We start from the raw sequence: 18,626 nt of genomic DNA on the forward strand, positions 1-18,626 counted from the left end.
ACGATAAAGGAACGAATATAACGATAAATAATGAGCTTTTTTCCATAATGCATTTATTAAAGCTTACAAAAGCTATTGCTTGTATTCATCGTGACGAAGGCTGATGCTGGCTATGATGACTTTTTAAACGTGTGTTGTGACAGCCTGCCTGTTTTCAGTGTTCTGAAGAAAATCTTACAAAGCATTAACGGTAAATTCTTGTTTTATGTAAGCCGTGTCAGTTTATTGTAAAATAATTAACATAAATTTTAACGGACAGTAGATTCAGACAATGACATTCTTCAAAGACTAAAACCCCAAAGTAAAAGAATAGTTTACTTGTTTAATTTTGATTATGAAACATCTAATTTTTTCTTGATATTTTACGATTAACACCAACTCAGTTGTTCTTGGTTTATATGTAAAGATTACCCGATGTAGACTGTGTATAGAAATTTGTAACCCAATCATAGACAATGTTTATGCAAATTTAATGCGACCCTATTCAAGAAAGTCACGTTCCTTTCCTGTTAAAGTTAGCGCCAGGGCATGGTTATAATTGTATTTTGTTAAATTTATTAGTCATCCTTTTATTAGAAAATGCAAGTAGAAAGTAATAAGTTCTACCTATATAAATCAACCCAGAACCTAAGACCTAAATAGCACACTAGCAGTATTTTAAATAGACGGTAATATTAAAAATAACTCGATAACAATGGACCTACTGAATAAATCTTAACAAAACCTTAAACATCAATAACTTTGAGGTTTCCGTTTAAAACGCCGTCGGTGAAGTTCAGTAAACTTGCGAAATTAGTTTGCCAAGTGTCATTACTTCACTGGGATGGGATCTTTAAACGTTAAATATTAACTTAACGTATTTTCAAGTCTTCTAAGTATCAACGAGGATTGCATAAAATTTTACATAACTTTAATTATTGCCGAGAAGTTAATTACAACCATTCACAATTATTTTATTTTATATCGTTTTTAGAATTTCGTATGGCCCATATGAATATTATAAATGCGAAAGTTACGATGGATGTTTGTTAGCGTTTGTAGCCTAAACGGCTAAACGGATCTCTATGAAATTTGGCACAGGTTTAGAGCATAGTCTAGAAGAACACATAGGCTACTTGCATTTGTTTTTATAAATAGCGCGCGGACGGTGTCGCGGGCGAAAGCTATATACAATTGGAGTGTCTGTTTGTAGGTAATTAAAAAAAATCCAGATATTGGGTAGATGATGTATTTGCGTTGCTGATAACGAAAATCGCATTTAAAAATGTTTGGTCTGTCTGTCCGCAAGCCGCGTTTGTTATGGGTAATCTCCGGAACGGCTGGGCCGACTTTGACCGGATTTTCACTGAAGGGTAGCTGACATAGACGGCCATATTATAGACTACTTTTTTATCTTAATATTGCGTGGACGACAACGCGGGCAACAGATAGTATTTAATAATTTCATTCAACATTTGATTTGATTCTCGGTTGAATTGTTGGAATTCTAAGGAGGATACTTTATACGGGGTGTAACAAACAAACACATTTCGTTGGTCTCTTTTATTTATTACTCAGGGCGCGTTCTTTAGGTAACTGTACGGAGTTTCTTGGCCATTGCCTCCTGTCGCCAAATATTCGATTTATAGTTTCCCTTTTCATTACAAAGGGAATCCCTAGAGGTTAGACTTACGGATTTCCTTCGCACAAATCCATTGCTCTGAGGGCATTCGTTCAAAGGACAAACAACTTCAGGCGTCTTTGGGTTACCTTTTATATTAAGAGCGGACGCACACCTTTGATTTAACTATCGCACACTGGTTTGCTACTCTCGATTGTCAATTGTTTCGCAGCCAATTCAATTGTTTAATTGCACAACTAAAATCGAGTAGTGTGCGCACCTCCATATAAGCTCATAGGAATCAAATCGCGACTAAACAACTGTGCGATAGTTTAGTAAAAGGTGTGCGCGCGCTCTAAGCGAGATTCCTAAGTCAATGTTACTTGAATGTTTACTTTTGTTGATCAGTATAGTAGTAAACGTAAGAGTAAACTCTGTAGTAGTACATTTAAAAATATGCATATCTATGCTATTATAATAAAGCGTAAACACACACTTCTTTGTTGCCTAAGATGTCAGCAATTACAGCATATTTTTAAATAATTCTTTTTTTAATAAAAAGCCCTACACTTACGTCATGCTTTAGGCTATATATTTTCACGTTATTAAACTTAGGGGGTAAATATTTTGGATAAAAACCCTAATGTGGGAAAGAGGCCATAAGTTGAAAAATTTTCATAATTTTATGCGGATGAAACCGTACGGGAACAGCTAGTTATGTAATAATTACTTTACCTTGCCAAATGCGGACAAATAAGCGGACTATAAAATTAATAGTTCATGGATATCTTCAAACAAAAATCTTTGCATAAGTTGCCAAAAAGTAAATTCGTTTCGTATATTTCAGATAGAGTTTACGATTTCGTCCAGTGATTCCATTACATCGGATGTTACTTAGGTTGCTGTTAAAAAACAAAAGCAACGCTAATGGCCGCGGCGCCGACGAAATCCGATCAGTCTCATTAGAGCTATGGCTTTAATGAATCCGCTTCGACCTTTTTATGTCTCAGCTTAAAATGTTTGTCATTTTTATGAAAAGTTAAATCAAAATTACTCTTCTTTCAAATTCAAATACGTGTTGTAAAATATGTTTAAGTTAATTATAAACATTCTCTTATTTTTGTAACAATATTTTAAACAAAATTTACGATATAATACACAATGTTTGTGATATACACTTTGTTTTAAATTTGAAATTAGAATTTCTTTTTAAAACATATTTATTGAATAAATAAAATTGTATAAATATGTTTTAAAAAGAAAGAAAAAGATCAAATAAATAAAGCGAACGAATGTCCTTCCTCTGTTGAAATATCTTCATACTCTATTTCCAATCAAACCGAAAGAGCAAACGAAATGAAAATTTCAACAATCGATGGGGCGCTTCATCGAGGTTATATTTTCGCAATAAAATCAAATATTGTGTTTCAATATTCAGATTTGAATCCACGATCTCTTTAATAAATATCAAGATATCAGTAAAGGTCAATTTGTTAACCGCGAATTCTGTGTGAATAAGAATAATTATTTTTTTTACCTACACTTTTTAAAGGTTAGAAATATTGTTCTTGGACGCTCATGTAATCGTAAGCCTTATTCTTTAGTTAAAATGCGATGTACAAATGTACAATAATTTTATCGAGAGATGTACGTAACCATGACTTAAATAAAATCCCTGAAATTTATCCTTAAGATGTGACAGAGAATAAGGATCATTAAAGATAGAATAAAGCGTAATTAAAATTCTGTAGGTACGCCTTTGAACAAAGCGGTATTTAAATGCCAAAAAGAATGGGACTTTGATGAAAATAAAATCATATGTTCCGGTGTAGAATTGATATTTATTATATAGTAGAATTGTGTTCATAATTTTTGAATACATACACGTTTCCTTTCGTTTTTTAATAGAATTATAACAAATTATATTGATGTGAATCGTAGATTGTTGATTTGAATAATGGTGCTTAAGACCTCAATGTAATTAATTTTATGAAGTTCATTATTTAGTTAAATTAACAAACGCCTATCGCATTTTTATATTTCTAAATTATTTTACATTCATTTTTTATAGTTGGAGGCGCTTATTAAATGTAAAATTGCATTTTACGTATTTACGTGTAAACTAGTTTACTCAAAATAGTTTCGCAGCGAGCAATACACCTGGGACAAGTTTAAAGTCGTAAACAAGTCACTGCGGTTGTATTAAACTTTGACACCTCCGCCAGTTTACAGTTTTCGGTTGTCGCATATTTTAGTTTAAAAGAATACGTTTCCATTCGAATTATAGCGTCTAGATATTCTAGGTAATTTGCATTCTCCATAACCAATAGTTTTCGTTATGTAAATATTGTTTTTAAAATTTCCATCGTATTGTAAATCAGTTTGAACTTTTTAAACTCCAGGTTATTATTAAACATTTACAAAATAGGCGAAAAAACAAGCAGCAAAGGAGAAGAAGAACTGAATTATTTATTAAAATCGACTTATAGAATCGATGATTTGTAAAAGCGATTCCTCGAATCGAGTTAATCGAAATCAATTAAGTGTTTCATTCATTGCCGGTATTGGAATAAAAAGTGATCGCAACTGAATATACTGAGATAATAATACAGAGTCACGGACTTTTATTTCCTATCCATTTCAAAGCAATGTTATTTACGACTTTCGAAGCAATTGTATCCAACACTTGTCATTGTTATTTATAAATTATAGCACTTATATGAACAATTGACTGTACGCTTTTCGTTATTGAGTGGGAATAGAATTTAATTCTTACAATGTACAGTTCGCTGAAATCACAATGTTCGGAAAGATAAGAGAATCGATTTTGAAATGTGAGTTAAATCGCTTGAACACGCCAACCGAAGCTCATCTGAATATTTCCTTATATTCACTCGATTTGTCGATTCTTCATAATGGATTTATACGAACAAATATAGAAATAATATTATTTTGAAATCGCATATGTTAAGACATGGTTCCAAAAGTATATGAATTTTATATTTCAGAGAATAATCTCTCTTTATTATTTTTTTATATTGTTGATCACTGCTACATTAAAAAAATATTTATTTACAAGTATACATTAAATTAGCAATATTTTTCATAGGGCGATGTTTATACGAAAAGCAAAGTAAGACTTACGTCATATCGTTCAGAAATCTTATTCTATTTTTTTAATTCATTAGACGACTATATTGAAATTTTATGTTATATTAACAAGCAATTTTATTACAGGTTGTACTCAGCCCTCTAACCTTCTCTAAGCTTGTTTGAAATATGGATCGTATTTCAACTTAATGTGCGTAATAAAATTTTTCAAGAAAATAATTCCTTTTCAGTAGAGAACTCGAAATTGCTTGTTAATAGCTTGTAATGAAAGTTCATTAGATTTCTTTGGTTTAAGATATTTTGTCATGGGTTTGTTTTTCACATTATTCTATTACGATTTTAGAACGACACTGTTTCTTGTTTATATTTCTTTTAGTTTAAATCAATACAAGCAATAAAGACACATTTAATAAATTACAGTTTTACCTTTGCAAGAGCAATAACATTACAGTAAAACAAAAAGTTCACAAAGTTCAACAAGATTAGTTCGGCAAGTGTGATACCGCTGAACAACATCCCAAACTTTGATTACTTACAAACAACTTGTAATATATCTGCCACAATTTCACAAAGGATACTATAGAGACGTATTATTTTATAAAATAATAAAGTTCGATTGAAACAACAGGATGCTCAAGTAAAAATAACAAAGAGCATTTACTTAAAGTTTTTAATAGCAAAATTTTAAATATGAAAATTATTTCGAAAAATTTGAATGTCTGAAAATAACAGGCGCTGCAATATTTGTTTTTGAAGAACTATGACGATAAGTTAAGAATCACATATCAACGGTTGATGGTAGACTGTGTTACAGAAATCAAAGCACTACAGATTTCTCTTAAATAATTGCTGTATTAAAAAGTTCGGACGATCACGTTTGAAACAAACGCTAATGGAATAAGTTTTAAAGTAAATGTAAACGTAAAATTAATTTGATAATTATCTTAAGTGCTATAAAGTTTTCTCAATAAGAGTGACTTTGTTACTGTGAGTAGGAAAGTTTACTTTAGAATTCGTCTCATTTGATAAACTTCGGTGACAATTATTGGGAAGTAAGTCTGCAGAGCCATTCCGATAATTGTTTTTGTAATAAAGGGAAGAAACTTAATTATATTTACACATCTTTGCTACATAAGAGTCCTATTAATCTTCTAGATTTATATCTAGATGGATGGATGTTAGAGTTTGTAGCCTAAACTGTTAATGATTTCGATGACATGTTTTTTTTTATTCCAGGCGGATGGAGTCGTAGGCGAAAGTTAGTTATTTAATAAAAATACGAATAAAAGCAATGTCTCGTGTTCACGGAGCGTGCAGCGCGGAGCGGGCGGCGGCGCGGCGGCATGGAGCGCAGGAAAATCGCAACGAGCAAGCAGATGCATTTAATGACGCGCATTACTCCACAGATATTAGAGACCATTAGTTCATACTGTGGTTCCTTCATATTACTTACTGTTAAATTTATCTTAAGAACATGAATAATAGAATTAATTTATACTTATAATAACAATAAAAGCACAAAGATCTTTGTTAACTTTGCATTTCAGATGTGACATTTGCCGACAGTGTATTGGATTACATTGATATATGGTGTCTAAATTATTCAAAAAAATTATTAATTTTTTTTTCATACTCAAACACAAATCCATAATACTTTAAAATGTGAATAGAAGAATGTACGATTTAGAAACACTGTTTCTTTTGATTACAATTAAGTAATGTTTTTATTTTTGTTTTACTTTTCAATACGGAAGCAATTACTTAATGATTACATCGACATCATGAGCAGGAAGATCTAAATTTGAGCTATTAAGTAAACGACTCGCAACACAAGAATGATGAGCCCGTTAACGTTCAACGCTCAAGTTATTTATCTACGTTATTTTTCACTTTAAAAGCTACATATCAGAGAAAAGTTTTCTCCTCGTAAATGCTCCGGACACAAGAGTTTTTCTATGATTACGAGTATTTTTTGTCGGTATATCTTTATTTTTTAAAGCTCCATTAATGTGATGCCTGGAAACCAAATTCTGCTTTATTTTTCACTAGCTGTTGCCCGCGACTTCGTCCAAGTCATATTTAGATAATGAAATCAGCCTATAAGTAGTCTATGTGAGCTACCCTTCTATGAAAGTTCGGTCAAATTCAGCCCAGCCGTTTCGTAGGTTACCCGGAACAAACGCAGCTTGCGGGCAGACAGACAGACAAAAAAATTAAATGCGATTTTCCTTATCAGCAACACAAATCATCATCTTACCGAAATCTGGATTTTTTTTTTATATTACAAACAGACACTCAGATACATATAATATTTATAGATGTGAAGAATTTTATGTCGAAATATGCAGCAATATCAAAGTGCACAGAATGCAATTTAATAAGCGTAAAATTAATTTTACGCTAAAATACGCTATGAAGATATTCAAAGGAATTTCGTATCCCCGCAATGAATAGAGGTATTGTGATACATCTACCACCCACTTTGGAATTTACAACATGGATATGCTTTTAGTCTTTACACTAAGTTTATAGGAACTCAAATAAAACTTATCCAACTAAATAATCGTTAGAGAATTTATGTTTTATTTTATAAAAACTTACATACAACTTATATGTGATTTATTTTATTTATGACTAGCTTTTGCTCGCGACTTCGAAGGCGTGGGATTAAAAAAATTGTTAAAATACTCACTGATAATGTAGCTTTGGGGAAATAATTTTTGAAATCTGCCCAGTAGTTTTTGAGTTCAATACAAACTCTAATTAACTTGTTATCCATTTTATATCATGCAAAATTGTTCACCCAACTTGACAAGTTACAAGTAAAAGTATAATACAAAATTTAAACGTACCAGTTAAGTTTTGAAGCAAGAATTTTAAAAACAAAGGTCCACAATCTAAAGTAAAAGAAATTGAGAAAGTTCTTTAATTTCTACTTCGTTCGTTTTGAACTTTGATTGAACGCAACTTTCTTTTATTTAAGGAGACTTTTTTAATTAATCAAGGGATCGTAATGTTTATTAGCAACATCAATTTGCAGTTTTAGATAAATGAATCAGGAGTAAGTAATTTTATTGCTCTTTGAAAAGGTAAAACGTAAATATATTAAAAAAAATTGTAGAATCGATTGCTTATTTAGTGTTTTGTATAGAGTATCTCCCATATAAATATTTAGGCTCATATATGGTTTTAGTGAAATTAACTTCAATAACCGATTTTTTTTTATAACACAAGGTGGCAAACGAGCAAGCGGCCACCTGAATCCACTGAAATGGAAAGCGACCGCTGCCCATAAACATCCGCAATTGCAGATGCGTTGCCTCTCCTTAACTGACGGAGCAGGAGACGCACATAAAGAGGACGTTTCCCCTTTCTATGGATTTCCTCCACCGTCAAATCCACTTTTCCTTTCCATACTTTCCTCTGACGAAAAGGGTGAAAAGGGAAAGGGACTAAAAATAGGCCCCCGGTACTACACTCATCAGAAGATCGTGGAATTGCTTCCACTTCACGCCTGTTTTCTGTGTGGTGGTGGTATTTCACCGGGCGAGCCGACCTATTTGTGCGAAGATGTTAAAGCGGGCTCTACCACTGTTAAAGATAAGATGTAAAGGGTATAGTATATTTCGAATCACTCGTTTAATTCTAAACTTTTATAATGGTTTACTGTGATATTGTTAGTTTTGCTAAACAAAACTGTAACCATAATTCTCAGTCAATGATTATTTGGAAACATCACGACGTAAAACAAAATAATCCAATCCCAAAAGGCTACACTCGCAACGCATTTAGCAAACCTCTTCAGGAAAACCTATTACATGAACACTTGAATGAAATGAGAGTTTTGCTACGTTATTTATTTTTGCTACAAATGCTAGTAAGTATCTCTACTCTAGATTTGTTTACTAAAGTATATGTAGTTCAAAAAAAATTACAGATGGTAATACGGTACTATTAATTTATTTTTTTTAAACTTGTGAGAATAAATATTTAAAGAACAGAGAAATAACATTTCCATACATTCTCAAAACATATATATGTCGGAGGAAGTCGTTGAAGGAGTTGCTTGTTGATTGTATTATAACGCTTAACGTTCTCTTTATCATGTAAACACCTTTTGTAAATCTTAAGTTAATTTAATTACGAACTTCTATTTTGTTATAATGCCTAAAGCATATTTTTTGATAACAAATTTGTGATTATAGTCAAAATAGGAAGTTGTTAAGTAGCCATTGTCTAATGAATTACTGTTTACGAATTGTATGCAATATTTAATGTTTATTGAAATTGTAAAAGCTCCTAATAACTTTTAATTCGATTTTACTTTACTAGTTACGTTTTTCTTGGACTAAATAACATTGTAATCTCAAATTAAGTAAAGACCAATCAGAGCAGAGCACTTGGCTTGAGTGAGGTCTAGGCGCCATCTTTATAAGGCAGTTCGATAGTGTTTATGGGACCCTTTTTGAAATAGAAACGGATCGAGTTGGATCGTTTGTTCGTTGGTAGTGTTTAAAGATTGGTGCTTTGAACTCACTGCTCGGTCCTCGGAAGTTATAATTTCTCTGTAACTGTAATTAGACGTGTTCTGACTAAATTAAAATATTGTGAAAAACTATAGTCATCGTGTTTTGTGTTCGCACTTTACCCATGACGCCCACCAAGTCCACGACCACGGTTGATGATGATGTCATTGTCAACACTTCTCCGATATCAGAAGCGGGATCGGTGCCGGCACAAAATAAGGATCTACCGAGACCAGCAGACGACGGATGGCGCGCACTATTCGAGGCGCAGCAAACCAGCATGCGGCTGCTCGTGGAGGCGCTCACCAACCCACCAAAAAAGGAAGAGACGACCACCACGCTGCCTAAATTTGAACCGGAAACCGCAGACAGCGACGCACGAGCCTGGCTAGCAACGGCGGACATCTGCTTATCGGACTGCGATATACAGGGAAGTCAATTAGTTCTTATGCTTAGTAGAGCCATGAGAGGTTCAGCCGCGACATGGTTTTCCCAAATAGCTTTTCCTCATATGAAATGGACTGAATTTAAGGAAATTTTTCTTTCCCGCTTTGACACGCTTGAAACGTGTGCAGCGACGATACTAAACACTCTTAATAGTAAACCGCAAGAAAATGAAAGCCTCGCTGCATATGCGAGTCGTCTGTTTACGCTGCTTATGTCACGTTGGGATAGTTTAGGAAAAGAGGAGATAGTGGTATCGCTAATACTTGCACATATGGGGCAAATTGAGCCGCGATTACAACGTCACATATTTTCGGAAGAAATAACTACCCGCATTAAAATGCAACGAGAGCTGATGGCCTTTTCTTACCGCAAAAGGAATTACCAAGAGGCTGCGAAAACTATAACGAGCGCCGTGCATGATAACAAACGTCCTAGGTTAAGTTCCATATCGACCAAATGTTACTCTTGCGGAAAGTTTGAACATAAATCCTTTGAATGTTTCAGTCGACCGCAAGACAAGCAACAAAATACTCCGTTCTTCGAGCGCCCCAACACGGCCGTTCCTACGCGGACCTCTGTCACTTGTTTCAAGTGTGGTGTTGAGGGTCACGTGGCATCACGGTGCTCGAAGGCATTGCCAGTTGCAGGCAGCAGCTCCCAGCCTGCAGCAGCACCCTGTGTTGTTAAGAGAGTGGACATGTGCGATGTGAAACCTGTCACCGGAATAATCACTCAATTTGGTGAGCAATTTTCATTTTGTTTTGATTCCGGGGCTGATTGTTCTTTAATCAAAGAGAGCGTTTCTCGCAGGCTTGTTGGTGTATCACAACATGCAATTGTTACGTTGACCGGTGTAGGAAAATCTAGCGTATTATGCGACTCCCAGATCTTATGTAGAGTCACTCTTAGTGGTCATGACGTAGAAATTTTATTTCACATTATACCTGATGATTGCCTAAATAACGACGCCTTGATCGGACGCGACCTGTTGGCCTTAGGGTTATCTGTGCACATATCCAGCGATAAACTCACTATTGTTGAGAAACCCTCTCAAGTCAACATTTGTATCGTGGGTAGTCCGGTGGTCGATTTTGATGACATAGATACTGACGTGCCTGATAATCTTAAACCACAGTTAGTAAAAATTCTTAACAGTTTTAAAGACTCATTTGTTGAAGGTACACCTACTAGTAGAGTAAAGACAGGTGAACTAGAAATAAATTTAGTGGACCCCACCAAAATTGTCCAACGGCGGCCTTATCATCTCGGTCCCGAAGAACGAACCATAGTACGTAATAAGTGTAGTGAACTATTGTCTGCGGGAGTAATTAGACCAAGCAAGTCTCCTTTTGCTAGTCCGATACTTTTAGTAAAAAAGCGAGATGGCACTGACCGAATGTGCGTAGATTACCGAGAACTAAATTCCAATACGGTTCCTGACCGGTATCCCCTGCCTCTAATTGGTGATCAAGTTCAGAGACTCGCAGGTGCGCGATTTTACACGTGTCTCGACATGGCGAGTGGGTTCTATCAAGTGCCTATAAATGTAGAGTCGAATTCAATTGAAAAAACAGCTTTTATTACCCCTGATGCTCATTATGAGTTTACTGCTATGCCATTTGGCCTCAGAAATGCCCCATCGGTGTATCAGAGAGCCATTAATACAGCACTAGGTGACCTAGCGCACTCTTACGCAATCGTTTACATGGACGATCTGATTATACCTGCTCATAGTATAGAGCAAGGTTTAGAGCGGCTACAGGTAGTGCTAAAAACACTCATTGATGCTGGATTTTCATTCAATTTAAAGAAATGTGCCTTTTTAAAGAAACAGGTCCAGTTTTTAGGGTATGAAATAGCAGAGGGTGAAATCAAACCCAATCCTCGCAAAATAACCGCGTTGACTAACTCCCAACCGCCGCAAACTATTAGTCAACTAAGACAGTTTCTAGGCTTAGCATCTTATTTTAGGCAGTTTGTCCATAACTTTTCACTTAAGATGGCACCACTCTACCGTTTGCTAGCCAACAATAATACAAAAATAACTTGGACCACAGAGTGCGAAACAATTCGGCAAGACATAATATCAACGCTGACTTCATCCCCGGTTTTGATGCTTTTTAATCCGGAGTTGGCCATAGAGCTACATACGGATGCGAGTAGTGAAGGATACGGCGCGATTCTCTTCCAAAGAGTCGACTCAAAATTACACCCGGTAGAGTACTATAGTAAGCGCACTACACCCGTAGAGTCTCGATACCACTCTTATGAGTTGGAGACACTAGCAGTTGTTAACTCCGTGAAGCACTTTCGTCATTATTTGTATGGCAGAAATTTTACGGTCGTTTCCGATTGCAATTCTCTGAAAGCGTCGAGAACCAAAGTAGACTTAACCCCTAGAGTACATCGGTGGTGGGCCTTTCTCCAAGCCTTTGATTTTGACATACAATATAGAGAAGGCAGGAGAATGGCCCACGTCGACTTTTTCTCGAGAAATCATTTACCCGACACAAACAACATTACCGCCGGTAAAACTCCTATTTTAAGTAAAGAAAATTGCGTAGTAGAAAAACGCGTCAATATTGCTGAGCTATCTTCTAATTGGTTACAAGCGGAACAACGGCGAGACCCGGAATGTAATGAAATAATTAGTAAATTTGAAAGCGACGATTTGGACTTGGAGAGTTGTAAAATCTACGAAATGCGATCGAATGTTCTCTACAGAAAAATTCAAAGGAACAATCGCAATATTTGGCTTCCAATTGTACCTAGAGCGTTTCGTTGGTCGGTTATAAATCATATTCACGAATCTATTCTTCATTTAGGATGGGATAAAACGTTAGAAAAAACATACCAACATTATTGGTTTCCAAATATGGCTAAATATGTCAGAAAATTCGTTGAAAATTGCATAACATGTAAAGTAGCTAAATCACGAAGTGGTAAACAACAGATAGAGTTACATCCTATACCGAAAGTTAATATACCTTGGCACACAATCCACATTGACGCCACTGGTAAGCTCAGTGGCAAGAACGACCAAAAAGAATACGTTTTTGTCCTGGTAGACGCTTTTACTAAGTATGTGTTACTCAGGCATTCTACTAGAATCGACACCGATAGTGCGATCAGCGCTCTTAAAACGTCCATATACCTCTTCGGGACCCCTGTCCGGGTCATCGCGGATCAAGGCAGGTGTTTTGCGAACAAAAATTTTAAGGATTTTTGCGCTAGTCACAATATCCAACTACACTTAATAGCAACAGGCTCTTGCCGCGCGAATGGCCAAGTAGAGCGCATAATGAGTACACTCAAAAACATGCTAACAGTCGTAGAAACAAGCCCAAGTAAGTCATGGCAGGACGCTTTAGATGATGTCCAACTCTCTATAAACAGCACTATTCATAGAGTTACTAAAGCAAGCCCTCTAGAATTGTTAATAGGTAGAGTAGCTAGACCGTTAAACTTGTTAACAGTAGACGATAATGAGATTGAGGTAGACGTAGAAGAGGTTAGGGAACAAGCCGTAAGGCTTATAAAAACAAACGCATGTCTTGATAAAGAACGGTTTGATAAAAACAAGGCAAAAGTCACATCGTTTTCTGTGGGGGATTACGTTTTAATAGAAAATCACGAACGGAATCAAACAAAATTAGATGCTAAATATAAAGGACCCTTCGAGGTAATTGAAATACTAGACGGTAACAGGTATCATCTCAAAAGTTTAAATTGTAATCGCACTTACAAATACGCAAGAGACCGCTTACGTCCACTTCCCCAATCTTATGTCCCAACCGAGCTGGATCCGTGTCTCTCGGATGACTGTGATGGTAAGATTTTCGTATATCTTCTACGTTAATGACTGATGAGTGTACTGTAGTGTGATTAAGCGTTCTAATTTTATCTAAAGATTAAGCACCAAGTAGATGGTTAAAGTTTGACGTAGTTTTGTTAGAGGCGAGGTGGCCATTGAAAGTGAAAGTAGTTAAGGGCGAGGTGGCCAATGAAACTAAAACTATTGAAATTAAGGCGAGGTGGCCGTTGCAAGAAATAAGTTAAGGCGAGGTGGCCATATGGATGTTAAAGTTATTATTAATCATCACTTCGATTATTAAGGTTTTGATATGTTACTTTAGTCAGGAGTGGCCGAACTATAACAACCTAACTATCTTATTATTTCAGATAACGATGTTGCGCGGCCTTCAACATCACACGAGGGCGTGTGATATGTCAGGACGGCCGTGTCGGAGGAAGTCGTTGAAGGAGTTGCTTGTTGATTGTATTATAACGCTTAACGTTCTCTTTATCATGTAAACACCTTTTGTAAATCTTAAGTTAATTTAATTACGAACTTCTATTTTGTTATAATGCCTAAAGCATATTTTTTGATAACAAATTTGTGATTATAGTCAAAATAGGAAGTTGTTAAGTAGCCATTGTCTAATGAATTACTGTTTACGAATTGTATGCAATATTTAATGTTTATTGAAATTGTAAAAGCTCCTAATAACTTTTAATTCGATTTTACTTTACTAGTTACGTTTTTCTTGGACTAAATAACATTGTAATCTCAAATTAAGTAAAGACCAATCAGAGCAGAGCACTTGGCTTGAGTGAGGTCTAGGCGCCATCTTTATAAGGCAGTTCGATAGTGTTTATGGGACCCTTTTTGAAATAGAAACGGATCGAGTTGGATCGTTTGTTCGTTGGTAGTGTTTAAAGATTGGTGCTTTGAACTCACTGCTCGGTCCTCGGAAGTTATAATTTCTCTGTAACTGTAATTAGACGTGTTCTGACTAAATTAAAATATTGTGAAAAACTATAGTCATCGTGTTTTGTGTTCGCACTTTACCCATGACGCCCACCAAGTCCACGACCACGGTTGATGATGATGTCATTGTCAACACTTCTCCGATATATATAACATCTGGTGACTTGAAAATGAATATTAATCTGTTTTCGTTTAGCTTTAGCAAACCTATCAATATAACTACTAACTATTTTACTGCCAAAAACACTCGTATAAAATCGTATGGCTGTCCTTATCGTTCACTTTATAAAAATCGCGACAGCAATATATTGTTACACGAGTATAACGTGTAGTGTAAATTCACGGTGTCCCTAGTCGAGTGACATTAACAGGGTTATATTTACGTCGTCGGGTTTTATGATTTTCGCATGAAGTGATTTCACGATCTTGTGCCTTAGTTAATTTCAGTTCGTTAACATTATTAACTTCTTACCTTAATTATTATGGAGGCTTATTAATGAAACTAGACAAGAGTTATGATATAAAGTTTGTTTCAAAAGGAGCTAGCTTGTGTGCGTATATGTTCGGGAGTTTGTGTTTTATTTTCGTAGTGAATAAGGCAGATAATCTTTTGTGAACATGGTTTTTTTAAAACCTACGGTTTTTCAGACTGAAGACAGAAGTAATATTTATGTTTAATTATAAAAAGAAATCTTTGCACAAACTTGACATTCGAATGAACATGAATAAATTAGATGACAAAATTGAAAGTTTAGTACAGTTTTAAAATGGCTAGGTCACTTAATAGTGAGAAAGTAACATCAAAGTATTTTAGTTTATAAAATAACTGAAGAATAAATAATTATTGATTACTTTTTTTTCAAGATAACATATGTATTTTACGTTATATATTTTCTTTTGTTAACCTATTAAATATCTGTATTTATTATGAAAGGGTTGTTTTCGAAGTTATCTCAAAGCGGACAGTCGAAGTGCTCATGGGAATTCAATAGCTGAAACACGGAAAGGCACATACCTTAACAAATTTCACAATTAATTAGACAAAAACTATCCAGTGCCTCTTAAGAATACAGTTATCATAAAAAGATTAAGAAAACATCGAAAATACTAAGCTATGAATCAATTCGTGGGCAATGAATGCAAAATAATTTTACGAGTCATTCTGTGCTTTTTTATTACTGTTTTTATGTAGAAATTTGAAATTAATAATAAGCTTTAATTTATCATTTCAATTCACTTAAATTTCTTTGAGTGAATTGAAACTCGTTGTTAATCGAAACCTGAAATTTAAGTGCAGGTTTTAATTACTTTTGATATAAAGTTCATCTCTGGTATCGATATTTCGTAATAAGAAATTTTTCACTCGGATTGAGGGTTGATAGAATAAATGATTGAAGACATTTTATACTAAAATAGGAATATTGGACAATAATATTGAGTTATTAGCAGGTATATTTTTAAAAAATCTTAACTATTATATAAAACAACTCAAAAAACCTTAAAAAAAGTTAGGATTACCTTCTCCACGTAAATTTCTTCTTCACTAAAATGTTTTGAAATCATATTTAAAGCGACAAGATTTTTAATAAATCTTAATAAGAATGGTTTTCTATATTTATTTACAGCAATGTTTATTTAAACACAAGTCAGTTAAAAAAGTCACGTTCGCTTAACATTTAAAAGCGTAATGGTGATCCGGACATTGCCTTCTTTAGTCGTATCATGTTAAATTTATTACCTTCATTTGCTCCAAGTCACGTAAATTTTATAGCGAGAAAGTATCGACTTGTAGTACTTAAGTATTTTTAAAGTCGATGTTTTTACAGAATTAGTGATGAGAGGGAATTCGTCGACGTTGTTTTGATAAGTTTTCACTTGTTTAACATGTTTAGTTTCGTTTTACTTGAATTACTTTAATACCTTTTTAGAAAACCTTTGTACAGTTTACCTTATAACTTTAAAAATATACTGATAGGTAAATGCCTTATTCCTTAGATGTATTCATAGAAAGAATTTTACATCAACGTACATTTTCAATTCCTTTTCCACTTTCTATCCATGTTAGAAACACTTAGTAATAAATCAACCAGACTTATCCTAAGATTAAAGTGTTTTATTGAGGATAAGGAAACAGAAGAAACGTGTATTTTTTTCATTGAATAGTATCTTAGTATGAATTATTAAATCAAATCAAAATGAATATTGCATTCCTGCTTAAATATTATATATTCTGCTCCATTTAAACCTAAGGAACTATAAAGACGAGGATAAAACGTAAATTTTAATTTTCTTTAAATCTCCCGCGAGTTTAAACATTTATTTAGATTTTTTTTTATATTATAAGGTGGCAAGCGAGCAAGCGGCAATCGCAACACCCGCAATTGCAGATGCGTTGCCTACCCTTAATTAACGGAGGAGGACACGCACATAAAGAGGACATTTACCCTTTCTATGCGTCTCTTCCAACGTCAATTCCACTTTTCCTTCCCATCCTTTCTTCTTAAGAAAAGAGTGGAAAGGGAAAGGACTAAAATTGGGCCTACGGCACCACTCTCCTCAGACGAAACGCGAAATTACTTCCACTTCACGCCTGTTTTCTGTGTGGTCGTGACAAAAATATAAGCCAGTAAGATAATAAACTCAAAGAATCCTACATTAAACCCATATATCGTAATGTTATATTAGCATTAAAAACCTATATACGTGTTTTTTTAATACATTATCGAGATCGACATGACCTTTCAAAGACGTCTCATCTCAACGTACTCGTAGTCACGTCCTCGACACGTTTGCTTTTGAAAATGAGTTTTCTGTTTGATGTTATGAGAACGTGCAATTGCGTTTTTGATTATTTTACGCTTACAACCAAGCGATTCCTACACACAAGGTAAACATTAATACCTCGCACGGTACTTAAACAGTCCTATTCGAAGTTCATAAGTAGGTAATACTTAAGTAGATAAATTTTTGAAATAATTTCTTGTTGCTTTATAACACAAAGTATTCGATAACAGCGATTATGTAACACATTGTATGCCACTTCACATAAATCGTCTATTATACTTGTTGGACCGGCTCTTCGGAAACCCTCGTAAATTTAGGTGGCGTTTCTAAATATTGGGAAGATCGTACAAACTCGGCTGAGATTCAATATAGATTGCAAAAGTATCACTGAGGGTGCCTATAAAATGTAATGGATGACATCGACTCGCTGTTTACATGTAAATTTACATATATCGTGATTTAAAATCAACTTTTCTTATAGTAAGAAATACATTCAGAATTTACATAAGATGCATTAATAAATTGAAATTCAATTAAATTTATAACACTCGTTAGTATATTATTATTTTGCTTTTCGACGGAAATAACTACAGATATACCGAGTTAACATAACATCTATTTAAGTGCGTCAGTATTTGGTTGACAACACTTAACGTTAGCACGCACCTCGTAAAACCTAATGGAATATAACAGAGTGAGAACGAACCTTTTCAAAAGATAAGCTAATGTCATTCTCAGTTGATATTAACCTATCATGTTATGGAAATAAATTCTATAACCTTCTCTTATTGTTATGGATACGCCAAGTACTGATTATCTTCATATCACTGCTTATTATGGCTTTATTTAAGTTAATTATTTACTTCTTATTAGGCGAAAATGGTTTTTATATGTTTAAGAAAAAAAATAGAAAATAAGATTATGTAACTTTAGTAAAAAGTATACAGCCTCATCTAAAATATTTCTATATTTATTTTTGATCGACTTCCCAAAAGAAGGAGGTACTCTATTCGTCTGTATGTTTTTTTATTTTTAATTTAAACACACATCATACTAAAATAAGAGTACTCAGGAGGCCTTCAACTTATCCGATAGATTTTATCAAAGCTGAAGGCTTAATGTCAAGTGAAGTAGAATATATTGTCTCATCCACTTACACTATATATAAGTATCTTATGTCTTACTAATATTAAAAATGCGAAAGTTTAGATGGATGTTTGTTAGAGTTTGTAGCCTAAACGGCTGAACGGATCTCCATGAAATTTGGCACAGATGTAGAGTATGGTGTGGAAGATCACATAGGCTACTTAGTTTTTTTCAATTCCACGCGGACAGTATCACTGGCGAAAGCTAGTATTAGATAAAGAAACTATACTGTATACTGTAC

General features: G+C 34.4%; 1 protein-coding gene across 1 annotated transcript; it reads left to right on the plus strand.

The window, feature by feature from the left end:
* Window positions 1-9,207: 9,207 nt before the first annotated feature.
* LOC106103361 lies at window positions 9,208-14,375 on the plus strand. Its single transcript, XM_013283106.1, has 2 exons — window positions 9,208-10,424; window positions 13,867-14,375. The coding sequence occupies exons 1-2, from the start codon at window positions 9,362-9,364 to the stop codon at window positions 13,908-13,910; spliced, it is 1,107 nt and encodes a 368-aa protein (XP_013138560.1). The 5' UTR covers window positions 9,208-9,361; the 3' UTR covers window positions 13,911-14,375.
* The last annotated feature ends 4,251 nt before the right edge of the window (window positions 14,376-18,626 follow it).

Source organism: Papilio polytes, unplaced genomic scaffold (assembly GCF_000836215.1).
Source record: "Papilio polytes unplaced genomic scaffold, Ppol_1.0 DF823823.1, whole genome shotgun sequence".
In the NCBI taxonomy this organism is placed as follows: domain Eukaryota; kingdom Metazoa; phylum Arthropoda; class Insecta; order Lepidoptera; family Papilionidae; genus Papilio; species Papilio polytes.